Source organism: Triticum dicoccoides, chromosome 2A, assembly GCF_002162155.2.
Source record: "Triticum dicoccoides isolate Atlit2015 ecotype Zavitan chromosome 2A, WEW_v2.0, whole genome shotgun sequence".
Taxonomy (NCBI): Eukaryota; Viridiplantae; Streptophyta; class Magnoliopsida; order Poales; family Poaceae; genus Triticum; species Triticum dicoccoides.
Genome location: NC_041382.1, coordinates 572,412,397 through 572,433,110, shown reverse-complemented (window position 1 = coordinate 572,433,110; position 20,714 = coordinate 572,412,397). Strand labels below are relative to the sequence as shown.

Genomic DNA, 20,714 nt, shown 5'->3' with positions numbered 1-20,714 from the left:
CATATTGGTTCCTACATATTCTACGAAGATCTTTATCGGTCAAACCGCATAACAATATACGTTTGTTCCCTTTGTCATCGGTATGTTACTTGCCCGAGATTCGATCATCGGTATCTCAATACCTAGTTCAATCTCATTACCGGAAAGTCTCTTTACTCGTTCTGTAGTGCTACATCCTGTAACTAACCCATTAGTTACATTGCTTGCAAGGCTTATAGTGATGTGCATTACCGAGAGGGCCCAGAGATACCTCTCCATTACACAGAGTGACAAATCCTAATCTCGATCTATGCCAACTCAATAAACACCATCGGAGACACCTGTAGAGCATCTTTATAGTCACCCAGTTATGTTGTGACGTTTGATAGCACACTAAGTGTTCCTCCGGTATTCTGGAGTTGCATAATCTCATAGTCATAGGAACATGTATAAGTTATGGAGAAAGCAATAGCAGTAAACTAAACGATCATTGTGCTAAGCTAACGGATGGGTCAAGTCAATCACATCATTCTCTAATGATATGATCCTGTTCATCAAATGACAACTCTTTTTCCATGGCTAGGAAACTTAACCATCTTTGATTAACGAGCTAGTCAAGTAGAGGCATACTAGTGACACCCTGGTTGTCTATGTATTCACACATGTACTAAGTTTCCGGTTAATACAATTCTAGCATGAATAATAAACATTTATCATGATATAAGGAAATATAAATAACAACTTTATTATTGCCTCTAGGGCATATTTCCTTCAGGGGTTGTTGCCTTGCACGAAACCTTACATGAAATCCACTCGAAGAAATTAGATGGGGTTATCTTCAAGGTGGATTTCGAGAAGGCATATGATAAGGTCAAATGAACATTCCTTCAGCAAGCCATGCGCATGAAGGGTTTCAATGGGGCATGGAGGGATTAGGTGGATTCCTTCGTCCAAAAAGGTAGTGTCGGGATTAAGGTGAATGATGACATTGGTCATTATTTCCAAACGCATAAAGGCCTACAACAAGGTGACCCGATGTCCCTTATTCTCTTCAACATTGTGGCAGACATGTTGACGGTACTCATTGGTCGGGCTAAGGAGAAAGGCCTGGTAGGTGGTCTTGTCCCACATTTGGTGGATGGGGGCATTTACATTCTACAATACACTGAAGACACGATCATATTCATGGAGCATGACCTTGCAAAGGTGAGAAATATGAAACTAGTATTGTGCCTATTTGAACAACTATCAGGTCTAAAGATTAATTTCCACAAGAGTGAATATTTTGCTTTGGTAGGGCAAAAGAGGAACAAGATAATTGTAGACAATTGTTCGGTTGTGAACTGGGGTCACTGCCTTTCAATTATCTAGGTATTCCAATTCACCATCGGAAGTTAACTAACAAAGAGCGGAAATGTACCGAAGACCGATTTGAAAAGAAGAAAACTAAGCTGCTGGAAGGGCAAGCTTATGTCATATGGAGGGAGGTTAGTGTTGATTAATTCAGTACTGACTAGTATGCCGATGTTCCTCCTATCTTTCTTTGAGATACCTAACGGGGTAAGAAAGAGATTAGATTTTTATCGATCTCGTTTCTTCTGGCGGTCAGATGAGGTTAAGAAAAAATATCGCTTGGCAAGATGGGATATTATTTGTCGACCCAAAGACCAAGGGGTCTCGGGATTGAGAACCTTGAGATTAAAAATAAATGCTTGTTGAGCAAATGGTTGTATAGGTTATCTCAGGAATCGGAAGGCATGTGGGCACAAATTCTACGGAATAAATACCTTCACTCTAAAACTCTAGAACAGGTTACCGTAAGACCTACTAATTCACCATTCTGGAAGGGGCTAATGAGAATAAAGGAGACTTTCTTCCATAGGGTGAAATTCTTTGTTGGGGATGGAATGACAACAAGGTTTGCGAGGATACTTGGCTAGGCGAGACACCGCTAGCCCTATAGTACCCTATCATGTATAACATTGTGTGACGCAAGGAGGATTACGTGGCTACAATATTACAGACGGTATCTTTGAATATCCAGTTCCAGTGGGCTTTAGTAGGAGAACGATGGACTTCATGGCTACATTTAGTGTGGCGGTCGATGGACGTTCAGCTTGCAACGCAAGCAGGCATTGTGCACTGGAAGTTGATGGGGGAATGGAGTGTTTACGGTTACATCTATGTACCTTGACCTTATTAGTTCTGGCCCAATCCCAAGATCGATACACATTTGGAAAGTTAAGGTGCCTCTACGCATCAAAATTTTCATGTGGTTTGTGCATAAGCAGGTCATTCATACCAAAGATAACTTACTAAAGCGAAGATGGGTCGGTAGTTCACGATGTTGCTTTTGTATTCATGACGAAACAATACAACATTTATTCATTGATTGCCCTCTCGCAAAAGTTACTTGGGCGATCTATCCATATAGCTTTTAATATAACACCTCCATCTAGCATAGATGCGTTGTTTGGGACGTGGCTAAATGGAGTGCAACCGAACACTGCGTCAAATATTCATATTGGAATATGCACACTTCTTTGGGCTATATGGAACTGCAGGAATGATATGATTTTTAACAGAATATATATTCTAAACTTCTTGCAGGTCATCTTCAAAGCTACGGCATGGACCCATACGTGGTTGGTACTCACTCCTACGGCCTCCAGGGGCATTTGGCTACTGGGTGCAACCTATGGGAGATGGTAGCACGGGCTATTTTCAACCGGTTTGGATGGTGGTCGCATAATAGGATAGGTCCTTGATGTCAACTGCATCTAGCTGGTTGTGGCTTTGCTTTTTTTATTATCTTTGTTATTTTTGTGCTCCTGATGTGAGTCGTACTTCAGATACCAGACTTTGTTTTCGTCGAACCTTTTTTATAATATGGTTGCATGCATCTTTCGGATGCAGAGGTCGAAGGTAATCTTTCTTTTTTTTAAAATGGCATTGCGACCTTAGACCGCGACCCAGGTGGAAAGCATTGCCAAGGTGACGAGGAATGGGATCCGAGTCTGCATCCTGCGTGGAGACGAAGGTGCTGAAGCTGTAGTAGCATTGTTCAATCTTGCGGGCAGTATGGGCGGCTCCGACACGTCGGAATCCATCAGCAGCGGCATCGGGGCTAGTGCCGGTGGTTGCGCCGGCTTACTGATGAGCTGCAGCAGATCACCAGGCCTAGGATTGCACGTGCCCAAAAAATGAAATTTCCGGAAGTTGTAAATTCCTTCTTTTTGCGAAAAGTGATTAATACATAATTAATTTGTGCTAAATATAGAACATTTAAAGTCTATTCTAGTGAGGAATAGCTTAGAAGCAAACGGATTGGCTAATTACTTCTTACTGAGTATAGATCATTTGCTGGGACATATATATATATATATATATATATATATATATATATATATATATATATATATATTCAAACAACATAGCAAGCGTAATCTAGTAAGACTGACAAAAACAAATCACCAAATAGGGAGAGAGAGAGAGAAGGATGGTGGTCTTTGCGATGATTATCTTTGGATGTATCGCCGTTCTTACACAGTGTACGTGCACCATGAACAATTTAAGTAACTCCAATCCTAAACTTTGGTTGTTTCAAATTAATTTCATGTCAAAAAACAAGAGAATAAGTTTACATAAGCTCCTAAATTTTTGTATGCAGCTCAACATACTGACCAGATTGTTGGCGAGAAGTGGCAATCATGCACATGCCTTCGAAGTGATCCACCCTGCCAAAATAATTTATGCTATTGTTGTGCCGACTTAGGGGGTGAGCCTTGATTTGAAACCTATTTCAAATGCAAAGCCGGCTGCGGCTGCCATCATACCCCAAATCCAGTATCCGCTCATGTTGTTCAATTGCCGAGAGCCAGTGTTGTATATCAACTTCGATACAAAATAAAGATATAATAGATCTAAATAAATAGTTTTTATATGGCAATCTTATGCGGTATTTTTATTATTATATTATATTTTAATTTTTAATCATTTTTGTCAAAGCATACCCCGCAACATACATATCCGTATTAAAACTGAAGGAAAACATACAAATATATGCGAAGAATACTGCCACATAGTTCTCCAAGCACAAAAAACATAATGAAATCTTGCAAAGGAATACATCTTTTGGCAGGCTTGGAGTTTACTGGTGAGGGGTACTTCTTTTGGTAGGCTTGGAGTTTATTGCAAAAGTTCGATGTTATTGAGGGAGACCTTTTCATATTTGAGCACACAATAAGGCCCTGCTTGGAATGTCGTTTTTCAGCCCATTACACCTGTAAAACATCCCCTCCGTAAAAGAAAACAGCTGGGCTTCGACTAAGTGCTTGGAACGCCGTTTTCGGGCTCTAAAAAATACACCCGTTTTTGCTTTTACACCCGGAACAGGCCCGTAAACGATACAGATCTCTGGGCGTCGTATTTCCCCACCTCCTCGCTCGAGACTATATGCTGAGCGTTGCGCCGCCGTAACGAGGGACGGGAGGCGTCGCCGGCGTCCACGACGCGGCAGGGGCGAGGCGCTGGCTATTTACAGGGATGAGAGATGCCGTCCGCTCCGAAGCCGGCGAGGTCCCCGGCGACCGCGATATGCGCGGGGTCTAAGGGCAGGCGGTCGTTTGAACGTGATGTTGACGGCGGCGAGCGGCGGCCGCTCGCTCCCTCCTCCTGCTCCAAGCGGCCAGATCCGCACCATGCTCGCGGTCACCTCTGCCCCCTCTCCATCCTTTGGATGTTTGTTGTATTTCTTCAATCATCGTTGGATGATACAGTGCTGAGACACATCGGGGCCGCTTGGGTGTTGCAATCTGACGGCGGATTACAGGCGGGAATGTATTCGGTTGTATTTTACTGGTGTACAGTAATATCCAGGTAATTTACAGTTGTAAAATTTCACAGACATTCCAAGCGGGGCCTAAATCAAGCCTCAGAAATTCAGATTGTTGAGAACTCGGTCCAGAACATAAGAGGATATATTCCAACACATATGTACTGAATAATCACTAGGGACTGAGAGTGCCATAGGGGCGTCCGTATATAAACCCCGCAACGCAAAAATTACAAGAACAAACGAATTACCGAGGGAGGGGAAAGAACATTGGATTAGTAGACCGGCAGACCTCTAGCGTGTCATGTGGCATTGCGACCTCAGACCGTGGCCCAGGCGCAAAGCATCGCTAAGGTGACGAGGAATGGGATCCGAGTGTGCATCCTGGGTGCAGACGAAGGTGCTGGAGCTGTAGTACCATTGTTCAATCTTGCGGGCGGTAGGGGCGGCTCCGACACGTCAGAATCCATTAGCAGGGGCATCGGGGCTAGGGCCGGTGGTTGCGCCGGCTTACTGATGAGCTGCAGCAGATCACCAGGCCTAGGAGGGGCCATGAAGCTCGGAGTTTTGTTCCCCATGTTCACACAAGTGTTCGCTGAAATATGCAACCACAATGTCAGCAAATTGACTCAAGACTGCTGGGATTGTAGGAACTATCTATCTAGGAGGGACAATGCAAGGAAAAGTGTTAACTGGACATACATTTATATCTCCGGGCCGTCGCCGGGAAGTCGGTGATTAGCCCATCCACTCCGGCACCCTGAACATAGGCAATGATCTGCGCGGTCGCATCCGAGAAGAAGTCGTACGGCTGAGAAACAAACTCATTCATGAGGTTGTAGGCGTAGACCGAGAGCCCGGCGGTCTGGAGGGACTCGACGAGGTCTGTCTGGTGCGAAGTGAAATGGCGGTTTTCAGGGAAAACAGAGCTGGTTTCCACAGAAACGGCATCGGCAAACTTTTTAATGCCCGCGAGAGAGGAAGGCGCGGCATCGCTCACATCTTCATTGATCATGTACACGAGGTCGTATTTTGTTTCCTGCTTGAACTTCACCAGAACCGAGCTGTTGGTTGACTGAATCATAACTTTCTGAGCAGTTTGTTTGTTGTAGCCGGAGTCGTCAAGCGCTTTGATAACTGCATCTACCATGTCAAATCCGAGTTCCTCTGCGAGAAAAGCAGCATGCTGCAAAACAGAAATAGTATTTTGATTGAGACCATCCTATTTCTGGAACTCAGTAAGAACATGCATTTTTAGAAATTATTCGTTAGATGGCATGCAATAACATTCGAACGTGGAATAAATAATATAAATAATAATAATTTGACACAAGTAAAAACACGCAATATCATCACAATGGAAAAAATAGTAGTGAGAACCAACATAAAATTCTCACCTCTATGCTAATCATGATTCCTGACAAATCCTTATCTTTAGAGAAGTCCAAAAAGTCTGATAATCTCATGAAATTGCCTGCATTCCTGTATCTTGGATTTCTGTCCAAACTGAAGGTGCTAAGTGGGGTAGATATCTTGGCTGCAAGGATGTAGAGGAATCAGTCTGCAGCAAATGCTCTGGCAATCAAAGTACTAAACATGCGGCACAAAAAGGAATAATATGTCTATCTGGATAACATGACACACAGGTAGGCCATGTGAGTCGATTTAGAGTCAGACAAGTGATCTGACATCTAATAGATTAGTTGTCACTACCTGCTTAGAATACCAAATGTATGCTGCAGCAGATCCTTCAATATGCAGATATATTTCAATAGAACTTACGTTTTAGATTCTTCACGATGTCATCCCAAGTGAGGTTGAAAGTAAAGACTCCTAGGACACTCTCAATATCTTTCATAACTGCTGCCTGGGACGCAAATGGTGATTTTGCAACAGTAGTACTATCCATTAAGTTAATGGATCCCATGCATACTGGTATGCCGTCTTTGGTCACTTGCACAGGGCAATCAATGACATCTGCACCATCGTCGACTGCTTTCTGATAAGCCAGATCGGTGCAGCCTGGGTAATCTCCACTGGCACCATTGTGAGAAATAATTAGAGGTTTCCCTGCATGACAAATGTCAATAGTGGTGGTCAGTTATACGAATGAACATGAACCATGAAGAAGATGGAACAAAGGAGCGACGCATACCATGATCTGTGTTGCTTTTGTTTAAATTCGCAAAACAGCCTGCAAAGACAGAATATAGAACAGAGTGGAATGAGAAACATAATCCATCAGACAGATTGTATGAATACAGAATTAAACACGAAATGAAGTTTGCAACATGCATGTCAAAAGTTAAAAATTGCTGTAAATGATTGCAATGTACTACTCCGTCCCACAATATAAGACGTCTTATATTATGAAATGGAGGGAGTACTTTTATTATTATTAGTGAAAAACGACTCCAGTACCAAAGGAGTGATATCACCCTTTTTTGTAGTAGGTTTGTTAGTACTCCCTCTGTATCAATATCAAAATATAAGACGTTTTTCGACACTATCATATTGACATAATACGTCCTATATTTTGACACGGCGGGAGTAGTAGTTTGCATCATTGTCAATATGGCAGGAAAAAAGACTCACCAACGGCTTCTGAAGGCGTAACAGGGAAATCAGTCAACATGCCGTCAACAGAAAATGCACCATTATCAATGAACGAGAGAGATTCAGCTAATGGATCGTAGCTATGGTTGTAACTGAGCGCAAAGTCGTTGGCAAAATCAGCAGCATAAATTTCCAGCCCCGCTTTATGAGCATCATCGACGATCGAAGTGTATGGTTGCAGATAATTATCTGGTGAAACAGGCCAGATATACTTCTTCGGGACAAGTATCCCAGATGCAAATGTCTTGATAAATGTAAGATTTTTCAACATGGAACCATATGTCTCTTTGGTAGATGGCTCAAGAGTGGCCTCGTCAAGAAAGCGGAACACGAGCTTTGTGTTGTTGCTAACCCTTCCACTGATGCTGGTGAGGAAGCTTGCTTCCGGCGATGAGATGTAGTCGACAATAACACGTCTCGACACAGAAAGGATGTACTTCCTCATGCTCATGTTGAACTGGCTGTAGAAACCGTCATGCTGCAAAATGGCTCATTTTCAGCAACGGCGCAATGTCATGCAACATATTCTACTGCATGCAGACGACATTGCTAACTGTACCTGGATATTGAGCCACATTCCAGGAGGCTTAAACTTGGATGCCACGTCTTCGACGGCGAGCAATGGGAAGAAGCTTGGGTCAAACCTGGGCGTGCGAGAGAAGATTGACTGCTTCACTGTTCAACATATATACCACAATGAGTTAAGCAGGTAACTAAACGAACCATTCAGTTCAAACAATAGAGGGGTCAAACAAGAAGAGAGGCATGCCCCCTTCCTCATGACAAATCTTCAGTAACATTATCACAGTATGGTAGCACTTACAAGACACTTGCGAGAGCTCGGTGCCGTTGTAGTCCACGGAGAACCATCCCGTTGTCGATACGCCATTGACAAGGTAGCTCTTCTTACCCTTAGGGTAGAAATCTGGAATGTTGGTGCAGTTGTCCATCTTAATCTCCGGTAGGCAGACGCCAAGGCCATCCTTGGTCAGCCGGACATCACAGTATAGGATTGTATCGGGCGAGCTAGCAATCATCGCGAACTGGTAAGCGAATTCGCTCGAGTCGGGGAATAAGCCTGAAAATCCTCCCTTGGCTATGATCGCCGGAGCATTGCCTGAAACACCAAGCCTGTTTTTTTAGTCTTGGAAGGACCAGATCATAAAACATAAGAGCAGATGTGTAGAGCTTCTCAAGCACATATAGTATGTACTGCTTGATCTCCAGAAGCTGCTGCCATGCATGTGCCAGTAACAAACATGTCTGCTAGCTGAAAACAGCAACTGTATGTTACCCCCATAAAGCTAATTTGGTCGGTCCCCATCTTCCAATCCAGCACTCTTGAGGCACTGCTAAAAGCCTAAAATGAGTGCAAAAATGAACTAGCTAACCGATCCGGCCCAAAATGCTGAAGCTATTCTACTGCCACCACCTTCCAATCAAAGAGCCGAACCAGTATGCAGCAAAGGAGGAAACTGTAAATAATGAGCAGGGATCCAGCCCAATGATACTAGAAAATTTCTAAAATTTCAGGCTAGCTTCTCCTCTGTAAATAATCGACGCGGATCAGACAGAGCACGCACAAAGCAAACCGAGGAAAGAGAGGGAGCCTGGGGAAATGTTTTACCGCTAAGCGTCTTCCAAGGAGAGTCACCCTGCGCAGCGGCCACGCCCAGCCAGAGCAACATGACGGACGCGACAACGGAGCAGACACGGCCGCTCCCCATTGCCTCGCCGCCGGCGAACACCACCCTGACCGCAAGCAGCAGCCCGGGAACAGCGCTCCAAGAACGGCACCACCACCCTGTCCCTGGAACGACGCAGCAAGAACCAAGGAGTCCTCGGGAATAATACGAGGCAATGGCCGTGCTGGATTTAAGCCCCGGCCCGGGGACGGAGAGAGACAATGGGATGGGGATGGGGCCTGCTGAGCTGTGTTTATGCTGGGGGGAAGAGGAATGGTGGATGAGAGGGGAGGAGAGGAGAACGGGCAGGGCAGGAGGTGGCAGCGAGGGGAAGGTGGTGGTGGTGGTCAAATAATGAGGACTTGTAGCTGCCTGCCTCTCCGTCCCCCATTGATACCTCTCATCAGGACTGGCTTGTTCTTTACCATGCCACTTATTGGAGCAGCTGCGATCCCAGTCAGGACTAGTCGGGTAATTATAGTTTTTGTACTGCCATTGTCAGGTTCGTTCAGCCATCGGCCATGGTGAAGTGAGAGCTATAGTACGAACCACCCTCCTTTTCGCGACGATCACACTTTTCACCTTCAATAAGGCCTGTTTGGTTTCGAACAAGAGGGTGTTTGTTTTTAGAGATTTATTGGTCTAAAGATTTAAATAAGTCTCTATAAGTCCCATCTAAACCAAACAGAAGGGACTTATAAGGACTTAAAGTGGGCATTTGAGACTTATGAAATAAGACTCTTAAGGAGGGACTTATAGTTGTAATATGGCCTTATAAAGACTTATAAGTCTCGGGAACCAAACATGTAGGGATTTTTTAGAGACTTGGGACTTATAAGTTGGGACTAAAAAAAATTCTAAAACTTATGAACCAAACGTGGCCTAAGTCACCAACTTATAAGTCGAAAAGTGAAAAAAATGACTTATTTTGCCAAACAGACCTAACTTATAAGTCACCCCAACTTATAAGTCATAAGTTGCTCCACCTCAACTTAAAACTTATAAATCACCTCCTTTTGCATGGGTCCCACCATCTTTACATAAAAAAATAAGGTGAAAAAGTATGGTCTGATGACTTATAAATCAGGTAACAACCAAACAAACATGACTTATAAATCACTGGTTTTAAGTTACCTGACTTATAAGTCAGGTGACTTATTGGAACCAAACATGCTCTAAAACTAGTACTCCTACTGTGCAGCGGTGGTAGAAAACAGACGCATGACACTGTTTCCACTTGACGATGCACCGTATAGTACATTTTTTACCGTGGGATGAGACGGCGGCAGTAGCACCGAGATGCATAGTGCTGACACATCTCACCGGCGCCTCGAGCTGACACCCTGGTCCCCGCGGAATAATGGCGCATCTGCAGCGTGATTACAGCCGTCACCCGTGGCAGTACGCCGACAGGTCGAGCCGGCCGGCCCCACCCGTCACTGAGAGAGACAGACGTGCCGTGGTTTGCCTTACTGGCACGCACGTCCTCGGATTCCGGACGCGGCGTGCGGCTGTCGAGCGGCCGAGCCGGACCAGGAAATCCCACTCCCACCCGACCCGCCCCGCAGCTCCTGGCTTGGCATGGTCGGGCTCGGACCTGGGAGCCGTGTGCCGTCGTGGCCCACGATTTTTAGGCAGAATCTGGTGCGTGTTTTGCCCTTCAGGTGGTCGCGGGCACGTCGTAGTAGGTGCGAGAGGCGCTGGGTCAAACCATAATCTTCTCTCCTCGGTCTCGACCGATCCGTTGATGCAATATTCGTGCTCGGAGTGGCCGCCATGAATCTTTCCTCGCCGGCACGGTTGGCCGCCGTGCTGAAACAGCGCGGGCTCCCGGGCAATCTAGCAGGGCGCATGCACTCTTGCATCGTAATCCGATTCAAGTGGGATTCCCTCGGATTCAGCTTTCCTGCTGCTCCGGCGATACTCGCCCTTGATATGTCTGCGAGTGAACATTAAATTCTTTAATGTGGCACCTCGGCGTGCCCCGGACAGAGCTGCATCGCTGCGCGGTCTGTACGAACAGTACATGGTAGAGTAGCAATTACCGCTCATCAATCCAATAGTGATGAGGGCACAGTTCTGAAACATTCATTCATGGCCAAAGTACCGGAGATTCTATCACGGCTCGTCTCCCATTTCCCAGTGATCCAAATGGTAATCCTGTGGAAATGATTGTCAAAATGGCAATCATATACTATATGAGATTTTCAGCGCCGCACGACGTGAGTACATCCGATGTAAGAGCATCTATAGCCGGGCACCCTAAATCCCACAAACGCCCGGGGATGGCTTGGTTAGTGACCGGTCAAAAAAAGAACCAGACGGGCATCTCAAACGGGCCTCAAATGTCTGGTCTGACCGGCATCTTTCATATTCATCCTAAATCTAAGGCACATATGGGGAGGCACAGGCGGGACTAGGTGCGTCGGTCACGTCGAACTGGCGATGGAGTCCCACAGGAAAACACTCCAAAATCCGGGGGTCCGAAACTCGTCTCCTTCGTGGGACCGACGGTGCCGCGTGGTGCCGCTCCAGCGGGGGTGTAGTGCCCTAGCCGGGCTATTTAAGACGACCGCCGGCATCGAAACCCTACCCGTCCATATTTTTCCTCTCCCGTCAGCCGTCGCCGCCACTTTTCACTCGCCGTCCGCCACCACTAGTAGGCATGCCCCCATGCCGCCGGGTAAGGAGCAACCCATATCTAACGTCAGAGCGTCGACTGCAGCTCCTTGAGCAGATCCGGGCAAGGCGCAAAGCCCGGATCACCGCGGGGCTACCTCCGAACGTGGTGGATCCAGAAAAGGAGGACGCGGAGCAGGGGAAGGAGCTGGAGGAGGACATGGGGAACATTGGGGACGCAGATCTGCAGGCGGAGCAGCGGGTGATCCTCAATTCCCTCTGGTCGGAATCGAAGGCGGAGGCCAGCTGTCGTTGTCTGTAGGAGGTGGAGCACGCCGCAGATGTCGACGAGATGCTTGGGTATATGGATGAGGAGGTTATTTTTCCTACTGGTTGCAGCATCCATCTTGTTGGTTGTAGCATGTCATCCCTCATCGATTGTAGCACGTCATCTCACCAGTTGCAACATTCTTCATTGACAACTGTAGCATTTTTAATTAGAACGGTTGTAGCATTTGTTGTTGTTACTTGCAATACCGTCGCAACATTTTTCATCGCCGTTTGTAGCATCCAATTGTGTCGCTCATAGCAAAAAAAACTATGTTGACATCACTCGACTGAGACTTAACGAAGTCTCGGTCGTAGTGGGGAAAAAGGCACGGCCATGTGAGGAACTCACCCTTGTGGTCCCTAGTACATGCCACCACCACCACTATCATAGGATTTTGTCGTAGCACCATCTGTGTTCGCTTTCACCGAGCCATCCTCTAGAGGAAGCCACCTCTCACATGGTTTTCGGGATTTGGTCGCTGCTCTGTCCTCCTGTGTTGCCTCCCACTCCTCGCCGAAGCGGATTGTTTTCACTACTCTTGAGGGAAGGCAGTACAGAGCAGCAGCCTAGGGATAAGCAGGAATTCAGGTTAGCTTTTCTGTTTTCCGAATCTTACCCACCTGAGAGTCCTAGTCTCGAAAGGGCGCCTTGGCCATCCAGCCTTATCGCAGAATTGATCCAAAAGTTGATACCAATCGTTTTCGTTTCTTGGTTGGTTGCCTCTCAATCTATTTGCTAGCCTTTTCTTGTACTAAGCGGGAATAGAATGCTGCGTGTGCATTCAAAATCCTAAACCAAGTTGTGCCAAATGAGTCCACCATACCTACATATATACGGTATTTTCATGTCGTTCCAAGTAAGTTTGTATGTGCCAACTCTAATTTTCAAAATGAATTTCCTTTTTTTGTGCTCGTACCGCTCATGAAGCGGCAGGGGTTGCCCAATATTTTCCATGCTAGATATGTTATTCTCAAGACGAGTGTTCATTCACTTGTTATTGCACGTGAGTATGGCAGGTAATTAATAGGGATGCCCAGTCCCGAGATGAAAAAAATTATCTATATTGTCAATAATAAATTCCTTGAAAAGTGTTGGTATGGAGGGCACCCATGGATACGGCTATCCATGGATTGTGAAAGAATGGTGGAAAAGGAATAAACTTTATTTTATGTTTGGGAACCGCCTATGATGTATGTAGCATGGAAAGTATTGGGAATTCTCGATCATTTTCGTTGACAGGAAAAGAATGTCTCTCAAAACAAATTTATCTCTCATTTTAAGCTTTGAGCCCTGACACCTCTACAAATCTTTGCTTCCCTCTGCAAAGGGCCTATCTATTTACTTTATGCATTTTTTATTGAGTCTCCATCTTCTCTTATAAACCACCAACTAGGGAACACTATTGTCATAATTGTGCATTGGGCATGAACATGCATAGTTAATATTCGAGTGTGTTTCGTGAATGGATCAATGATTGAGCATAATGGTCTAGGTATAACTTTCTTTAGTGTTGATATTTTGAAAGACATAGTTGCTTGTTGATATGCTTGAGTATTGATGTCCTCATGTCAAATTATAAACTATTGCTTTGAATCATTCAAGTCCAAATGTCCATGCTATAAAAAGAAAAGAGTATATGAGGAATATGGTAGGTAGCATTCCACATCAAAAAAATCCGTTTTAATTGCTACTTTATCATAATGGGTATTATGAGAAAGGGTTGCTGTTATGATGCTAGAAAAAGTGATTGAAATTATCATTTATCAAACTTATGCACTATGCTAGCATTCACACTTCATTAATTATTTCTTTTATCATTTTATATGATTTTGGGGACTAACCTATTAACTTAGAGCCTAATGCGAGTTTTTGTTTTTTCCTTGTTTTAGAGTATCGCAGAAAAAGAATACCAAACGGAGTCCAAATGGAATGAAACTTTCGCGATGATTTTTCTTGGACCAGAAGACATCCAGAAAGCTTGGAGTGCACGTCAGGAAAGCCACGAGACGGCCACAAGGTTGGAGGGTGATACGTCTCCAACGTATCTATAATTTTTGATTGTTTCATGCTATTATATTATCAACCTTGGATGTTTTATATGCATTTATATGCTATTTTATATGATTTTTGGGACTAACCTATTAACCTAGAGCCCACTGCCAGTTTCTGTTTTTTCCTTGTTTTAGAGTATCGCAGAAAAGGAAAATCAAACGAAGTCCAATTGACCTGAAACTTCACGGAACTTATTTTTGAACCAGAAGAAGCCCACGGAGTATCGGAGATGGACCAGGAGAGTCCCGGGCTGCCCATGAGGGTGGGGGGCGCGCCCACCCCCTGGGCGCGCCCCCCTGCCTCATGGACAGCCCGGAGATCCATCGACGTACTTCTTCCTCGTATATATATCCATATACCCTAAAAACTTTGAGGAGCAGAATAGATCGGGAGTTCCGCCGCCAGAAGCCTCCGTAGCCACCGAAAACCAATCTAGACCCGTTCCGGCACCCTGCCGGAGGGGGAAATCCCTCTCCGGTGGCCATCTTCATCATCCCGGTGCTCTCCATGACGAGGAGGGAGTAGTTCTCCCTCGGGGCTGAGGGTATGTACCAGTAGCTATGTGTTTGATCTCTCTCTCTCTCGTGTTCTTGAGGTGGTACGATCTTGATGTATTGCGAGCTTTGCTATTATAGTTGGATCTTATGATGTTTCTCCCCCTCTACTCTCTTGTAATGGATTGAGTTTTCCCTTTTAAGTTATCTTATCGGATTGAGTCTTTAAGGATTTGAGAACACTTGATGTATGTCTTGCGTGGGATACCCGTGGTGACAATGGGGTGTTCTATTGATTCACTTGATGTATGTTTTGGTGATCAACTTGCAGGTTCCGCCCATGAACCTATGCATAGGGGTTGGCACACGTTTTTGTATTGACTCTCTGGTAGAAACTTTGGGGCACTCTTTGAAGTTCTTTGTGTTGGTTGAATAGATGAATCTGAGATTGTGTGATGCATATCGTATAATCATACCCGTGGATACTTGAGGTGACATTGGAGTATCTAGGTGACATTAGGGTTTTGGTTGATTTGTGTCTTAAGGTGTTATTCTAGTATGAACTCTATGATAGATTGAACGGAAAGAATAGCTTCATGTTATTTTACTACAGACTCTTGAATAGATCGATCAGAAAGGATAACTTTGAGGTGGTTTCATACCTACCATAATCTCTTCATTTGGTCTCCGCTATTAGTGACTTTGGAGTGACTCTTTGTTGCATGTTGAGGGATAGTTATATGATCCAATTATGTTATTATTGTTGAGAGGACTTTCACTAGTGAAAGTATGAACCCTAGGCCTTGTTTCCTAACATTGCAATACCGTTTGTGCTCACTTTTATCATTAGTTACCTTGCTGTTTTTATATTTTCAGATTACAGAAACAGATATCTACCATCCATATACCACTTGTATCACCATCTCTTCACCGAACTAGTGCACCTATACAATTTACCATTGTATTGGGTGTGTTGGGGACACAAGAGACTTTATTATTTGGTTGCAGGGTTGCTTGAGAGAGACCATCTTCATCCTACGCCTCCTACGGATTGATAAACCTTAGGTCATCCACTTGAGGGAAATTTGCTACTGTCCTACAAACCTCTGCACTTGGAGGCCCAACAACGTCTACAAGAAGAAGGTTGTGTAGTAGACATCAAGCTCTTTTTTGGCGCCGTTGCCGGGGAGGTTAGCGCTTGAAGGTATATCTTTAGATCTTGCAATCGAACCTTTTTGTTTCTTGTTTTAGGACTAGTCTAGTTTATAAAATAAAACTACAAAAAATATGGAATTGAGTTTGCCTCATACGCTTCATCTTTTTAATATCTTTCTTGAGTATGATGGAAAGGAAATTTGTGCCAAAGTGTTAGAAGAAGAATGCATTAAAATGTTTGGCACTAAATATTTGAATGATGAGCATGATTGCAATGTTGTTAGTATGAATTCCTTGAATATCCATGATGCTAATGATATGCAAAGCCACAAGCTTGGGGAAGCTATGTTTGATGAAGATGATATTTTTTGTCCCTCAAGTTTTGATGAGAAAATTTATTATGATGAAAGCATGCCTACTATTTATGATGATTATATTGATGAAAGTGGATTTGGAGAGGTCATGACTTTATTTATTGATTGTCTTCCTTATGAGTGGCGGTCGGGGACGAGCAATGGTCTTTTCCTACCAATCTATCCCCCTAGAAGCATGCGCGTAGTACTTTGTTTCGATAACTAATAGATTTTTGCAATAAGTATATGAGTTCTTTACGACTAATGTTGAGTCCATGGATTATACGCACTCTCACCCTTCCACCATTGCTATCCTCTCTAGTACCGCACAACTTTCACCGGTACCATAAACCCACCATATATCTTCCTCAAAACAGCCACTGATAATCCACAAATATAGGGGATCGCAACAGTTTTTGATAAGTAAGAGTGTCGAACCCAACGAGGAGCTAAAGACAGAACAAATATTCCCTCAAGTTCTATCGACCACCGATACAACTCTACGCACGCTTGATGTTCGCTTTACCTAGAACAAGTAACTAGAAGTACTTTGTAGGTGTTGCTGGATAGGTTTGCAAGATAATAAAGATTACGTAAATAAAAAGTACGGGATGTTGTAACTAAAGAAACAATAAAGTAAATATAGCGAGTGTGGAAAGTGGTGGTAGGAGTTGTGAAATTGCCCCTAAGCAATTGACTACTTTACTAGACCGATAGCAAGTATTATGTGGGAGAGGCCACTGCTAGCATGTTATCCCTGACTTACTTGGAATTCTATGCACTTATGATTGGAACTATTAGCAAGCATCCGCAAATACTAACGTTCATTAAGGTAAAACCCAACCATAGCATTAAGATATATTGTTCCCCCTTCAATCCCGTATGCATCAATTTCTATGCTAGGTTGAAGTTTCTGTCACTCTTGCCCTCCAATACATAGTCCTATCAACATACAACTAACCCTATGGTGTGATCCATGCGCGCACTCATATGATGGGCACCAAAGAACAACAACATAACCACAAGCAAATTAAATCAATCATATCAATTCATCAACCACCGATAGGACAACGAAAATCTACCCAGACATCATAGGATGGCAACACATCATTGGATAATAATATGAAGCATAAAGCACCATGTTCAAGTAGAGGGTAAAATGGGTTGCGGGAGAGTGGACCGCTGTAGATAGAGGGGGGAAGGTGATGGAGATGTTGGTGAAGATGGCGGAGGTGTTGGTGTAAATCGCGGTGATGATGATGATGGCCACGACAGCGTTCCGGCGCCACCGAAAGAGAAGGGGAGAGGGGGCCCCTTCGTCTTCTTCTTCCTTGACCTCCTCCCTAGATGGGAGAAGGGTTTCCCCTCTGGTCCTTGACCTCCATGGCATGGGAGGGGTGAGAGCCCCTCCGAAATTGGATATGTCTCTCTGTCTCTCTCTATTTCCGCGTTCTCTCCTGCTGCCCTTTCACCATTTTGTGTATATATATATGGAGATCCGTAACTCCGATTGGACTGAAACCTTCGCCGTGATTTTTTTTACCAAAAAATAGCTTTCTTGCGGCCGAAGAAGGGCATCAACCGCCTTACGGGTGGCCCACGAGGGTCAGGGGTGCGCCCCCTGCCTCGTGGCCACCTCAGGCACCGTCTCGCGTGGATTTTCTTCCGGAATTCTCCAAATATTCCAAAAATATTCTCCGTCCGTTTTTACCCCGTTTGATATGGATATTCTGCGAAACATAAAACATGCAACAAACAGGAACTGGCACTGGGCACTGGATCAATATGTTAGTCCCAAAAATAATATAAAAAGTTGCCAAAAGTATATGAAAGTTGTATAATATTGGCATGGAACAATCAAAAATTATAGATACAACGGAGACATATCAGCATCCCCAAGCTTAATTCCTGCTCGTCCTCGAGTAGGTAAATGATAAAAAATATAATTTTTGATGTGGAATGCTACCTAGCATAATCTTGATCACATATCTAATCATGGCTTGAATATTGAGACACGGGTGATTCGAAGTAATAGTCTATTATTTGACATAAAAACAATAATACTTCAAGCCCACTAATAAAGCAGTCATGTCTTTTCAAAATAACAAGGCCAAAGAAAGCTATCCCTACAAAATCATATAGTCTGGCTATGCTCCATCTTCACCACACAAAATATTCATATCATGCACAACCCCGATGACAAGCCGAGCAATTGGTTCATACTTTTTAACGCGCTTCAGCATTTTCAACCCTCACGCAATACATGAGCGTGAGCCATGGACATAGCACTATAGGTGGAATAGAATGGTGGTTGTGGAGAAGACAAAAAGGAGAAGATAGTCTCACATCAACTAGGCGTATCAACGGGCTATGGAGATGCCTATCAATAGATATCAATGTGAGTGAGTAGGGATTGCCATGCAACGGATGCACTAGAGCTATAAGTATATGAAAGCTCAAACAGGAACTAAGTAGGTGTGCATCCAACTTGCTTGCTCATGAAGACCTAGGGCATTTGAGGAAGCCCATCGTTGGAATATACAAGCCAAGTTCTATAATGAAAATTCCCACTTAGTATATGAAAGTGATAACTCAAGAGACTCTCTATATGAAGAACATGGTGCTACTTTGAAGCACAAGTGTGGTAAAATGACAGTAACATTGCCCCCCTTTTTTGGATGGGCTTCTTTGGCTCCCTTTTTTTATTTAGGCTTCTTTGGCCTCTCTTTTTTTGGGGGGCAATGTTCTAATAATGATGATCATCACACTTTTATTTACTTACAACTCGATATCTAGAACAAAGATATGACTCTATATGAATGCCTCCGGCAGTGTATCGGGATGTGCAATGATCTAGCGTAGCAATGACATCAAAAAACGGACAAGCCATGAAAACATCATGCTAGCTATCTTACGATCATGCAAAGCAATATGACAATAAATGCTCAAGTCATGTATATGATGATGATGGAAGTTGCATGGCAATATATCGGAATGGCTATGGAAATGTCATGATAGGTAGGTATGGTGGCTGTTTTGAGGAGAAGGTATATGGTGGGTTTATGGTACTGGCGAAAGTTGCGCAATACTAGAGAGGCTAGCAATGATGAAAGGGTGAGAGTGTGTATAATCCATGGACTCAACATTAGTCATAAAGAACTCACATACTTATTGCAAAAGTTTATTAGACCTCGAAGCAAAGTACTACTACGCATGCCCCTAGGGGGATAGATTGGTAGGAAAAGACCATCGCTCATCCCCGACCGCCACTCATAAGGAAGACAATCAATAAATACCTCATGCTCCGACTTCGTTACATAACGGTTCACCATACGTGCATGATACGAAAATCACAAACCTCAACACAAGTATTTTTACTAATCCATAACTACCCACTAGCATGACTCTAATATCACCATGTTTATATCGCAAAACTATTGCAAGGAATCAAACCCATCATATTCAGTGATCTACAAGTTTTATGTAGGATTTTATGACTAACCATGTGAATGACCAGTTCCTGTCATCTCTCTAAATAGATATAAGTGAAGCAAGAGAGTTTAATTCTTTATACAAAAGATATTCCCACGCTCTAACAAATCTAAGTGAAGTAAAAGAGCATTCTATAAATGGCGGTTGTCTAAGTGAAGAGAAACAGGCAATCCAAACTTCAAATGATATAAGTGAAGCACATGAAGCATTCTATAAAGCCATACGTAAAAGATATAAGTGAAGTGCAAAGAGCATTCTATAAATCAACCAAGGACTATCTCATACCAGCATGGTGCATAAAAAATGAAAACTAATGCAAAAAAATGCTCCAAGATTGCACATATCGCATGAACGAAACGAATCCAAAAACATACCGATACTTGTTGAAGAAAGAGGGGATGCCTTCCGGGGCATCCCCAAGCTTAGACGCTTGAGTCTCCTTGAATATTTACTTGGGGTGCCTCGGGCATCCCCAAGCTTGAGCTCTTTCCTCTCTTCCTTCTTCTCACATCGAGACCTTCTCGATCATCGAACACTTCATCCACACAAAACTTCAACAGAAAACTCGGTAAGATCCGTTAGTATAATAAAGCAAATCACTACTCTAAGTACTGTTAAAAACCAATTCATATTTTGTTTTTGCATTGTGTCTACTGTAGTATAACTTATTCATGGCTTAATCCACTGATATGAATCGATAGTTTCATCAAAACAAGCAAACTATGCATCAAAAACAGAATATGTCTAAAATAGAATAGTCTGTAACAATCTGAATATTCACCATACTTCTGATACTTGAAAAATTCTGCCAAAATTAGAAAAAAATGAACAATTTGTATAGGAAGACAGTGCAAAAATAATCAGAACCATTTGACGTTCCGGATAAAAATGTAAAATCGTGCACTACAGCCAAAGTTTCTGTCCTGCACCGTACAAACCATCAAGCAAATGTAAACATCCTAAAGGCAAACCTTGGCACATTATTTTTATAATACAATGGAATTGTATAAGGGGATAATTATTTTTGTTGAATTTTTTTTGTAATCAAGACTCACAAAGTTGCCGTGAGCATGAACAAAGTTCAAGGAGCTCTCCCACTTCAAC

At 43.6% G+C, this 20,714-nt stretch overlaps 1 protein-coding gene across 1 annotated transcript; it reads right to left on the bottom strand.

Moving 5' to 3' along the window:
- Positions 1 to 4,887: 4,887 nt before the first annotated feature.
- Positions 4,888 to 9,480, bottom strand: LOC119355454 (glycerophosphodiester phosphodiesterase GDPDL4-like). The gene is made up of 9 exons (XM_037622259.1): positions 9,057 to 9,480; positions 8,253 to 8,546; positions 7,989 to 8,104; positions 7,409 to 7,907; positions 6,969 to 7,007; positions 6,596 to 6,883; positions 6,211 to 6,350; positions 5,516 to 5,999; positions 4,888 to 5,408 (listed from the first exon to the last, which is right to left on the bottom strand). Exons 1-9 carry the CDS (start codon positions 9,154 to 9,156, stop codon positions 5,134 to 5,136), a joined length of 2,235 nt encoding a protein of 744 aa, XP_037478156.1. The 5' UTR covers positions 9,157 to 9,480; the 3' UTR covers positions 4,888 to 5,133.
- Between the last annotated feature and the right edge of the window lie 11,234 nt (positions 9,481 to 20,714).

Bases quoted from the DNA above. Each gene is read 5' to 3' on its own strand.
- LOC119355454 (XM_037622259.1), bottom strand. From the start codon at position 9,156: ATGGGGAGCGGCCGTGTCTGCTCCGTTGTCGCGTCCGTCATGTTGCTC. The intron at 8,105-8,252 runs GTAAGTGCTACC...TATGTTGAACAG, and splicing joins CGAGCTCTCGCAAGTGTCTT to TGAAGCAGTCAATCTTCTCT. The intron at 5,409-5,515 runs GTATGTCCAGTT...TGCATATTTCAG, and splicing joins GACGGCCCGGAGATATAAAT to CGAACACTTGTGTGAACATG.